The 13,021-nt window shown below is 37.2% G+C and overlaps 1 protein-coding gene across 1 annotated transcript in view; it reads right to left on the bottom strand.

Moving 5' to 3' along the window:
- The window catches only part of LOC122799984 (START domain-containing protein 10-like), a 751,875-nt gene that overhangs the window by 336,989 nt on the left and 401,865 nt on the right, over nucleotides 1-13,021 (bottom strand). The window contains exon 4 of the mRNA XM_044069425.1: nucleotides 10,295-10,398. Within this exon, the coding sequence (XP_043925360.1) occupies nucleotides 10,295-10,398 (104 nt within the window). The remainder of the gene's footprint in view (nucleotides 1-10,294; nucleotides 10,399-13,021) is intronic.

Raw genomic sequence — 13,021 nt, 5'->3', positions numbered from 1 at the left:
CTACTGCTATTAGGATAGTAACCTCATATGCACCTATGAAGCTATGTGCCTATGCAGGCCTCACACCCTGTTGATCCCCACATGGCCTAGTGATGTCATCTACTATACGTTCACCTGCACTCTTATATAAATCAGACTTGTGCCATGGTGGTTGTTTAACGTACTGTGTTCTGTATTCTGTGTACTTAGGTAGGGGTTCTGTTCTCACTGCAATCAACCATGTGTGTGTGTGTGTGTGTGTGTGTGTGTGTGTGTGTGTGTGTGTGTGTGTGTGTGTGTGTGTCTAGACAGCAGAGCAGACATGTGTACCCTACAGTTACTTCTCCAATTACATGGATTGCCAGTATTTTGATACTTGCTCATGCCTACACATCCTTTCCATACAGGCCTCCCAACCTCTTGTCTACCACAAAGCCTACCGATGTCATGTAGTATAAGTTCACCTGCACTCCTGTATAAACCAGACTTGAGCTGTAGCACTTATGCTAAGTACTATGTTCTGTAGTCTGTGTACTTAGGTAGGGGTTCTGTTCTCACTGCAGTCAACCGTGTGTGTGTGTGTGTGTGTGTGTGTGTGTGTGTGGCTGTGTGTGTGTGTGTGTGTGTGTGTGTGTGTGTGTGTGTGTGTGTGTGTGTGTGTGTGTGTGTGTGTGTGTGTGTGTGTGTGTGTGTGTGAGCTGTTGTTTGACATTACAGAGAGCATTTTACATCAGCATATGGGACACTGTTGTATTCTCCTCAACAGACACTGCTGATGTCATCAGCTATTTCACAATTTTGGATATGCAGTACTCTAACTAGAGCAGGGTCAGAGACTGGCCTGGGGGGCCAGGAAGAAGTAATCTCATCCTATACAATTAAGTTTACAGTGACATGGCTTTTAATCTATCCACATACATCATGGCATAGTGTGTAGGCCCTGTGTTATCTTGCTGAGAAAGCCCTGTCATTTCTCTAGCTGCTACATGTGTCTGGTGAGGTACATGAAAAAGAGAGCACTATACTCTATTAGTGCTGTAATGAGGTTTGAAGACAGTGCTGTCATGCATTTCTAAGATCTCAGTATGATGGCATGACGTTTGATGTGCACAACATAGGTTTTTAATAACAGTGTGGACACTTGGTGGTCAGACTTCAGATAGGATATTTAAATATGATCCCAGTGCTTGCATGACTTGGTTTTTGTATAGCAGGACTGTTGTCAATGTTGTGATTAGCATGAAATTCCACTTTTCTAATGGACAACATTACAATAACACATTTCTGAATTTATTTGTACATTGTTTGCCTTTGTTACCTTTCAGTTGTGTGTGTTAGCTCCTCCTATACTATGTTGTCACCATTGGTGGACTAAATGGTTGCACATAATATGCAAGAATTAGCAGACTTGGTAAGCCAAAGGTCATATACTTTAGACTGAACTGTCAAGAAATCCAGTTCAAACAGTGAAGGGCCAAGCACAGTTCCCTGGGGTTTGCCAGTGGTGACAGCTCTACTTGTACAGGTTGATTTACCAATTTTACATAATGCATTCCGTCAGTGAACAAATTGTTTACCCATCAACTGATGTAAGGTTTAATCCCCAGCTTGGGGGGCTTCTCAATGATACTTGAATGTGTGATTGTGTCAAAACCGTAGACCATATCACAATAGGCAGTATGCAGTGCTTACCTTCATCCAGGCCTATCACACAGAATCCATGTGCTGTGACAACATCACTGATCACCTATTGTGTGACCTAGCACATACACCATCCTGATACGGTTGAATACACAGTTCAACATGCACTCTACATGGCCTATGTTCCTGTACAAGGGTGTACATCAACAAGCATCCACCTGAGCTGGGGGGACAGCACCTGATGCTTGCATATATATAGGGACATCCTTGATTGTGAGGTAGACCAGCATGTCATCATGGACCTCTTCTATATGTACAGTAGTAATATTCCAGGTGTGTGCAACTACTACATCTGCTCCATTACAGCCCTGGTGATCATTGTGGCATTCTGGGCAAATCCGCGGACAGTAGGTGCTCTTTTTGACAAGGAATTACTATTCACATTCATTTAGAAGGTTTTGCAGCCAGCAATGCTGTTGGAAGCTGTTAAGCCTAGCTGAGGTGCACCACACCTCTTTAATATGCATTGTGCATTGATGCAGGCCGCGCATAGTCATGCTAACATGTAAACTCCATATAAGCTCTGCGCAAAGCCTACACAGAGTTTATTGAATCCCCTGGTGTGTCTTTCATGATGACAGGAATATGTAGTTTGCCAGGTAAACTAATCAAACTAATTTAACAACTTTTATTCTTAATTAAACATGTAGTAAATGAAATACAGGTAAGAAGAGAAGGGGTACTTCTTGTATATGATATAGCAACAGCCTTTGATAGTTTGAAACACAGGCCATTATGGGAAATATTAAGACAGTATGCCTTTGGTATCAAATACAGATATGGATGCATACAGTATATAGTAGTTAAACATTGTCATTGTTAATAAATGGTTAAGAAAGTACTGACATCAACATGTAGATGGAAGTTAGGCAGGGATCCCAATTAGGTGGAGTTCTTTTTTTCTTGGTGATGAATATAGTAATTAATTACATGGATGTTAAATTTTTAGGGGGACAATGGCAGTTGGTTAAGGGGTGGAAATTCCATGATTTTTAGTTTATGCAGATGATTTAATACTAGTTTCTCAGAATAAACAGTTATTGGCATATTTATTGGAGGGGATAGAAAAGACATTATGGAAAGTCAGATTCCAACTAAATAAGGAAAAATGTAAATGGGCAGACATTGAGATACCAGATAGAGAATCTACCGTATTTGAAATAAAACCTTTACATCTTACTTTTGATGGCAAGGAAAGTGTTCAGAGACAAAGGGAAGGTACGATTTCAAAAATGAAGGACACAACTTCTGGAAAATCTTCAAAATGTCATTTAGGAAGAAAGTTTATTTAATAAAAGAAACACTTATGGGACTAACAAGTTAGGTAGCTGGTAATTTTATTTTGCGTAATGAAAGGAAAAACAAATATTACATATTTTTTTTATTTTTCTGGAGATCCTGATTAAATCCCTTCAGAAAAAATATTGCATACAATGAAATAGCAAAAGGGGGTTATATTTAGTTCAGGAGTTTTTCTAGTAGCATTACACAAGTAGTATGTTACAAAGCATTTAAGAGTGGGAAAATCTGTTTGGTATTTTTTTTATTTAAACTAGATCTATTTTTGGCATAGTTATGAAAAATGAAAGAGGGAAAGATTTGAAGAGGAAGTATAAATTAATGGATTTCAAAATAGGATGCATCGGCATAAAATAAGTTTAGTTAGCTTGAAGACAGACAGAATACACATATAGAAATTTTCTCTTATGAAGATGGGTATGTTATGAGAAATACACAAAAAAGAGAGGGAATTTAAAGACAGGAATTAGGTATGGGCAAGTATCAGAATGATATTTTTGTGGTGGCTACACTTACTAAAATTACCTATTAAACAAAATATGAGGTAGAAAACTTTTGCAGAGAGGAGGTGTCATAGGCAAGGATATAATTTGGAATAATAAGGACATATTTTCTTAAAATGTACAAGAGTTCAACACTTTTGTTTACTCTACAAGTAATTCTCACTTATAGAAAGAAAAAAATGTATCAGTGCCTGTTATAAGATTTAGAGATTATGGGATTCCATGGGATGCACACGTTAAGAAAACAGAATTATTTTCTTTGCTATTTTGCTTCTTATGGCTAGGAAGATGCCAAAAAGTATTATATAATAAGATGTGTTGTTTGACTAAAGTTTTGAGTGGAAAAACATTTTGGTTATGGACAATAGAGTGTGGCGGTGAATTATTTATCATTGTTCATTTTTTTCTATCATGATTTTTTCAATTTTATAAGCTGGAATGTCATTTTGAAAATTCACAGAATTATTTTTTATGTTTGCAATGCATAATCTTTATTGTACATATTTCCTTTGCACATTTGTAAATATGTAAAAATGTGCTCATTTGTAAGTTTTATATAACATTAAAGACTCAACTCTTTTTAATAAGTACCATGGGATATTTTACATTTACTTGAGCTACTACCAACTCAAGCAGGTGAAGCCATGGTTTAATATCTCATCTGAAAGCTGCCACATTCAGGAGTGCAACACACACTTATGCTGCACTACATTGTCAGTACTGGAAAACTAATATGACGACCTGGTGTAGGAGTAGAACTCACAGCCTTTTGCACCAGAAGTATCATACCAGGTGAGCTACTGATGCTCTCTATATATGTATTTTTTTTTAATTACCATTTAAATGACTCTGTGGATTATATAATTTTTCTCCATCATCAATGTTGGTAGTCCATTCCATGTGTACTCGTCCCTCTGTATGAAAATGTTCTTTCACCAGTCCACTAAGTAATGTGTACAACATGCTACATGCACTTCTTTATCCCTCTCTGCCTTTCCTCTTGTAGGGAAACCACTACCCAACACCTTTTTCTCATCATTATCTTGTGAACCTTTATTATATTCCTCCATGGGTTCACTTCTGTTTCCCTGAGTTAAAACTAGCTGCAGCTGTAACTGGATGAAAAAAATGGTCAAAGCAACAGTTCACTGAATCTCTAAAAAAGCTTTTATTGAGCAGGACAAGCCTAATGCATCCAGCATGTGTGTTAGTAGCCAGATATATCACCCACAAAAAAATATAATAATTTCATGGTCCTCCAGTCACTGAGAAAAGAGAAAACAGCACAAAAAAGAACCACTTCAGGACAGCAGATAGAAACTGCACTAGCAGTGATATATAATGGAGATTAGTAATCAGTGAGCTGACCCGCGGTGGTGGTGCTGCAGTAGCGTTGTCGCCTCACAGTAAAACGCTGTCCAGTTCGATTCTCAGCTAGAGCGTGTTCTGCGTGGAGACATGTGTGAATGGGCGTACCTTCGATGAAGGTTGTGCGTCAGGCCTGGCAAGCCAGTACGTAAAAAATCAACTGCCAATCATTAGTGGACCAGAGTTCCGCTGTGGCGACCCCTAACCGGGAAAAGACAAAAGACACAAGTAATCAGTAAGCTCAACATCAGAGAGATGAACTCAGATCTAGCTCTCATTCACTTTATATTTGCTGAAAATGATGGTCTTTCCCTGAGATTTTCATCAAGCTTCTTCTTATTGCAGTTAGTTGACTATGAACTTCTTGACCTGTTGCATTCTTGACCCAAAAGGGTAACTGTTTAAATAATATTTATTTTGTCTTTTGCTGACATTCCCTTTGATACATAGCAATGTAGAAATGTATTTTATTGGTCATAGGAGGTTACTAGGTTAATGGCCCTAGAGTCTTCTTAAGCCTGGCCATTCATGTCCAGTTTTCTCAACTATTAATACCCATGGGCTAGAAGGGCTTTGGTTTATGCATGGGCCTTAGGGTATGTACAAACTATCCCTGTCCATAAAGGTCATAGGCAGCAAGCCAGGGGTGAATTTGTGATTTCCTATCCATTGGCCCAAACTGCATTTGAATAGGCTTGGGAAGAGCTCTTTTTCACTTGAATGAAGAGTCTGTTCCAGAGAAGGGGTGATCTGTGAGACAGATACCTGTCCCTCCAACATATTTTATTTATGTCATAGATGAAGTTTAGATCCTTAGATTGGGTAATTCTAGTGATGTTTGTTTTGCGAATGTGTAGCAGATTCCCTTTTATGTTAAGCATATATTGCCCCTCAGTGCTCTGTAGGAGACTGAGTACAGTGACAGGTTTTGTGGTGGTCTGCATAGGACATATTATTTACACCCAGTATTCCTTTAGTAAGGAACCTCTTTGGCCACGCCAGCTTTTGCAAATGCTTGGTCAGGTACATGCCAAAGGGTGCATTGTACTTGTACATTGGTCTAATGAGAGCTTAGTACAGTGGGATTGTGATCTGGATGCCATGCCTTTACTTATAAGTTGTGCCACATAGAAGGATGTTCTTACTACCATGGTCACATGGTGATAAGAGTTCAGGTTACTGTCAACCTGAGTTCCCAAGTATCTTACTACTGATTCTACACTTAGGGGAGTGTTATCAGTACTGTAATTTGCAGGAGTGGTTGTCTTCATGCATTTTTTTGCATTGTGGTTTAGGCCATGGTTCTAGAATCAGTTATTTGTCTGCATCAGAACCTCCCGGTGGATGTCTACATCTTTGGGGGGGGGGGTTCAGTGATTGCACCCAGCTTGCAGTCATCAACAAATTTGTCACCCAAAGGCTCTTTACATTTGCCTTGACTTCAGAGAAATATATTCCAAACAGAAGAGGTCCTAATATCAAACCCTGTGGGACACCACTAGTAACAGGCCTCTTGGTGGAGGTGGATTCCCCCACCCATACTTCACGTGTCCTATCTGTGAAACTAGGAGCTCAAATAGACATTTAATAGCTGGACATAATATGAAGCATTAAGATGGTAAAAGATTAAAAAAAATGGTCTATGCTATTCATTATTGAAAAACTCAAGTAAGTAGTACAAGAGGTTGTATATCAAATCAGTTTTCAAAATGAATTCTAAGTCTCCATTTCTTGAACGGTTTGTTAATAGGGTAATTTCTGTATAAATCAGAGATACATCCAGACTTATTGAAACCTTCTACATTTCATACTTCTACTTTTACTAATCTATTTCACTGTTGTTTGCATTCTTCCCATTGTTGCTTAAAAAATGATGTATCTTGTCTAATCAATGTATCATACTCACCTGTTAATCGTTTAAGCAATAACCCATAGCTGTGTGTGGGTAATGCTGAATTTACCAGAACTAAGAGCAAAATCCAACCAAGAATAAAATTAGCTTACGTAAACAAAGGCTTTCAAAATAAGCAGATGAAGAAATCAAACAGCTGCTAGGTCTCCAAAAGATCCTTAAGTAAAAAAAAAAACAATATCTTCCAAGCTTTCACTTTCGACCACTGCAAGCTTTTTCAAGGCAAAACATTGCTGGAAGTTCATTCACATTAAATACTTCCAGAATCATCACATGACTTCCTGTGAACCTTTCCCAACAGGAAAATCACCATATAAGGAAATTCTAAAGTGCATTCTTATTATCATTAAAATAATTCATTTTCTAAAATTCTTGGCAACTAGATACCATATTAAACATAAAATCAAATCAAACTGTTAAAATGTGGCAAAAACAATTCTGCAAAATATTTTATAATCACAAATAAATGCAGTGACCCTTACCCTCGGGGTAAAATCAAAACTCAAATTGAAACCTAGAGTTACTGAATAGCATTGTAAAACATTTCTTTCCTAAGTTTCAAATATATAACATGACATTCCATATATCTTATTATAAGATTTTGTAAATTCAAAATGAGTAAAACAATAAATGTCATGTTGTACCAAACTGTGTTATAACGCTTGTCTCAATTTCAGAACACTACTAATGTTAAGGGTGTCATTCAGACCTGGGTATCTAGTAGCATCTAAACGGAGCTGCCAAAATAGCTCACGGTATCTACCGTGAGCTATTTTGGCAGTAGTGTTCTGAAATTATAACACAGTTTGTACAACATGACATTTATTGTTTTACTCATTTTGAATTTACAAAATCTTATAATAAGATATATGGAATGTCATGTTATATATTTGAAACTTAGGAAAGAAATGTTTTACAATGCTATTCAGTAACTCTAGGTTTCAATTTGAGTTTCACTGCATTTATTTGTGATTATAAAATATTTTGCAGTTTGATTTGATTTTATGTTTAATATGGTATCTAGTTGCCAAGATTTTAGAAAATGAATTATTTTAATGATAATAAGAATGCATTTTAGAATTTATATGGTGATTTTCCTGTTGAAAGGTTCAAAGTATTTAATGTGAATGAACTTCCAGCATGTTATATTAAAGGATCTTTTTGGAACTAGCAGCTGTTTGATTTCTTCATCTGCTATTAATGCTGAATTTACCCATGGTTGGTGTGGTTTGGTTGACCAAACAAAGCCAACTGTGGGTAAATCCAGCATTGCCCACACCCAGTCGTGGGTTATCGCTATTATACAATGACATTATTTAAGAAAAAAATACTTACTTTTCTTAAATAATGTCATTGTATAATGCCTCTGTGCTGCCCTTCCACAGTTTTCCAGTATCCTGGGGCATTTCTGATGTACTGCGCATGCGTGGGTGACTTGTGTTCCCATGCTTATGCAGTACATCAGTGCTATGCAGAGGCAGCAATGGAGAAAGGAAGATCTCCGTTGTTTTTTTTAAGATATCTCACTATGTTATATGAGTTATTCAACTCATATAATATAGCAAGATATCTTAAAAAAAAGCAACGGAGATCTTCCTTTGTCCATTGAAAAGAAGATCTCTGTTGCTTTTTTTTTAAGATATCTTGCTATGTTATACGTGTCCTTCAACTCATATAACATAGCAAGATATCTTAGAAAAAGCAATGGAGATCATCCTTTCTCTGTTGCTACCTCTGCAGAGCAAAACAAAGTAAAAAAAAAATCAGGAGATATACTAATGGAAAAGGTCCGGGCGACCGGACCTTTTTCAGTTAGTATATTCTCAGATTTACAACGGGCACGCTGGTTGGGTTGGCCAATCAGCGTGTTAATTTTTGAATATTAATGGCCTGTCATTGTATGATATTTGATTACACCAACTGGGAAATCTTGACAATCATTAAAGTTTTCAACTTTGCTCAAGGATCATGGATAAAGCCAGAAATAATGATGGGAGAAAGGCCCAAATCAGGGGCAATTTTAAAATATTGCTCTAGGTCATTTAAAAAGTTAATAGGACTGGTCTTGCACCTATGTACATTTTTCTGAACAAGAAATATGAACTCACATGTCTGGCATTGTTCACTGACAGCAATTCTCAGTGATTTACAAGAGAATCAAAGATTTTATGAGAAATATTGCAAAAATATTAGGGAAAATAAGGGGGGTTATGCAAAATCTGTCACAGCTGAGAGGTATTGCTTCCCCACATAAACTAATTTGTATCCAGCTTGTATTCTTATACAATATTAGGTATATAATCTATGGCTGACTGCTATTCTCTGAAAAAAAGATTTCTAAAATCTAACACATTTACTTAATCATATAACTTGCCTTCATTGCCATGGCTACACATGAATTACAGGACAACTCATGGAAAAAATTGTGCAGTTACCAATGTATCCAATGAGATTCAAGTGCTGCGCAGTATAAAAATGTAACAGCCTTAAGGGACTGGCCAGATAACCCATACAAGGTAGAAAACAACATCTATAACCTGCTATGTTACACTCCAGATGTCACCATGATGACAATATCTCCATAGTAATAATTATACAGTTAATACTTGCTAGCAATCATTATTTAATTCTCCAGTACCTTCTTTATTCTATTCTCCATCGCAGGCAGCCAGAGACTATCATAGCAAGTACAGTGTGCAAAGCAGAAATGCACTCCTGATTAGGACACCATGTCCATTCCAGGGTACACACACATAAACTTATTCACGCAGCGTACGTTACATTTGAGAAATTTAAAAGACATTCATATCTTTTCCACCTGTTTTCCTTAAATTATACTCCTTTTTTCCTACAATACAACTTGCTTGTTTCAAGATTATACTTCTGATTGTGTGATGTTTTAAATGTCTACTTAATCTGCATTAATGGCAATGCATTGTTTCTAAAATCCCACATATAAAAGCTAAAAATCATAGTGATCCAATTTACCGATTCTTGTAGAGTTTTTCTATACTCCTTTAGCTGAAAGTTGAGCATAATTAATCAAGAACTGCTTCAATATTTTTTGAACATATGAGATAATATTCATTGGTTTGCTTTTGTGGTGGCAAGTCTCCCACAATATAATGCAAAGCACCTTTTTACACTGCACCCTGAGGATTATAATTAATTCTGTTTGCTGCACCTTGGAGCAAAGATAAAGCAAACACTACATTGTCAGTATTAAACAGCTAGGTAATTCAGCCAGTGCATTATCATATGCATGTCTACCAGATAGCTGTGCAACAGTCCAGTTTAATTTCTATATCACTACTAACAAATGTGAACCACAGCACGCATGATGCAAAACCTCCTTTACAGATACTTTGCTGTTTCTGTTTTGTTCTGTTTGTTCTTCCTGCCATAGCAAATTCAAATGAAGTCTGAATCATCATCCTAAGTTGGTCTGTTTGTGATATATTCTTCTACATTATCTCTGTATTTATGGCCCAACTTTATCAGTTTAGGAAGTGTTTTAAAAACTCAGACTCACCGGGTGGTTGACAGAATAATTAATTATTATATAGTCATTGCCAAGAGGTAGCCAGGACCGTAGAGTCACAAAATCTCTGTTTTTCAGTGGGCTCGGACACTTCCCTGAAACACACAAAAAAAGAAGAACTGAAGTAATAGACCAGCTACTCAAGTAACTTGCACTCTGATATGGTTGAGGAAAACAACTGTTGTGATATGCAAGGAAATTTGCTAAAATGTTAAGGGTGATAATCCTAATAACTAAAGTTTACAACCATTATAAAATTCTACACAGAATGAAATATGAAATACATATCATCCAATTCTCTACCATAAGCTTTTATATGTATCAAATGAATATGACACAGGATATATAAATAAAAAAAGGTTTAATAAATAGTATTTCCTCTCTCCCACAAAAGTAAAAGAATACATAACAATTCACAAACATTGTGGAACCTCATGGTTAAGGAACAGGCTACAACATTCAAATTTAGATATGTTTACTAATGTTTAACAAAACTCAGGCACTTATTTGGCTTTAAAAGGACAAAACATGAAGCAAAATCAAGATCAGCGTGCATTCATGTCCTTTTAAAAGGTGTTAAATATTAAGCTTTCAAGTTTACTGTTTTTGGGGGCTAGTAGAGAAGAAGTAAAAAAGCAACTGAAACCACAGGGTGTGCCACAAGTGCTCACATGTTAGTAGCTTGCAAGACACTTGCTCGCTACTTGTTGCACTAATTCATAAGTGCCTAAACTCCCACTAGCCCAGACCTGTTAGTCAGCTGTTCCTCTATCCTATCCTAATGAACTGCATAGACCTTCCAGTACCCTAAGTCTCCCACTTAATCCCTAAACTTAACCATAGCACTCTCCTCCCTAACCCTAAAGTCTACAATCTATCCCTAAACCTATAACTCCACTTTCCCCACCCTAATCCTAAAGTACCCTATTGCTCACTATTCCTAAAACTCCAGTCCCCTTCCATAACCCTAAGCCCCCTTCTGCTCCCTAAACCTAAAACTCCATTCCTGCTCCACAAACCTAAAGTCCCTGATTACTCTCTAACCCTAAAATTCCCCACTTGCTACATAAACCTAAAACTTCCTTCCTGGCTTCTAAACCTAAACTTCCCAATTAAGTCCTAACCCTAAACTCTTCTCCCATTCCCACCTAAAGTTCCCCTTTTCTTAAAGCTAACCCCACCCTCAATCTCTGCATGAAACCTTAAGCTGCAATACCACCACCTTCCACTCTCTCTCCCCATGGCTGCCACACTATCCTTGTCCAAACTTAGCTACTGTGTTTGGACAAGATGTACCAGCTCCATTCTCTCCCCAAGGCTGCTGCACCCCACCCAAATACAGGCGAGTGACCGATTGGACAAGCTACAAGATGCCTGAGCCCTGACCACATGATAGCAGTAGTATTCAAGAGCCTGGGACTTGAGAAATTGCAATAGACACTAAATCACATTAGGTACACCTGCTCACAAGAATCACTCAAATGGAAAATGTATAGTTATTAAGATATATTGGTGTAAAGAATTGTGGTTATTAAAATATACATGTCAAAGAAACAGAAAATGGACTGCACTATCTCAGTATTATGCCACCCAAGTCCATTCTGTTACTTGTGCAATTATGGCATGCAGGTGTATTATGCTTTTCCAATAAAGAGAGCCATTTTATATATGTTGTATTTTACCTTTATATATTCATAGTGTCATTTTTAGTATCTTTACCATTCTTGTTATTTCATATGACAATTTAGCTACACATTTTAATGGCATTTTAACTTTACGCAATAGTATGACTGCTTGTATTCTAAAGCTATTTTTCAAACCTCTGGAATAAACTTTGTCTGTATGCTAAGCAGTGAGATTAACTAGCTTCCTCTAACCCTTCATGAAACTCAGTGGATTTGGATACTTGATGCAATACTCGGATATACCACATACTCAGTGGTATCATTAATAAAGCCTTTGTTTTAGTAGTTAGACTATGTATTGAGATATATAGGTAACTCATTTTGTCAGAGCAGAAGGACTGTTCATAATACAGTCAGTAAAAATTGCCTTAGTAAAATCTCCTTTATTGAATTTAGGCGGAGGTAGAAAACTAATTCTCCTTTACTGAATTTAGGCAGAGGTAGGAAACTACAAAGGCTGCCCCCAGCAAATAAAGAAAAAATGCTGGTCTTATCTTGTGAATATAAGTAGTCAGGCCTCTATCTGGGGAGGCAGTGTCAGAAGCAAAGAGAGGAATTGAGTCCATTTCAGAGAAAGGAACTGAGTCCATTTTGGCAGATAAGGCCCTGCAATGATTAAACAGTGCAGTTATGGTAAAGCTGCAGTAGTGAGTGAGATCCATATGGAAATGCCAATACACTGAAATGTGATTTGTGCTGTGTTTAGCTCACATTTACAGCTTACACACTATCTTTGAGTTGGAAAACTGGGTTAGTGCTACCCATTTTCAAAAGGGGGTTACTGCTCTATTTGTAAAAGTGTCATACTCCTTAGCCTCTGTAATAAACATATGCCACAGTATTGGAAATGAGACTTCATTCAATACATGAGTCAGTGATTTAGGAGGAACAGTACAGAGTCTATCCTGGCTGTGGAATGGTGGCTCAAATCATTTCCCTCACAGAGATACTAGAGGAGAAATGGGCAGTGGCCAGTACTGCTTAAATGCATTATGTGAACTTTGAGGAAGCATATTACCATTTACCATGGAAT

Source organism: Protopterus annectens, chromosome 4.part0 (genome assembly GCF_019279795.1).
Source record: "Protopterus annectens isolate FY-2018-M chromosome 4.part0, PAN1.0, whole genome shotgun sequence".
NCBI lineage: Eukaryota > Metazoa > Chordata > Ceratodontiformes > Protopteridae > Protopterus > Protopterus annectens.
This window is presented reverse-complemented; position numbering and strand designations above follow the sequence as displayed.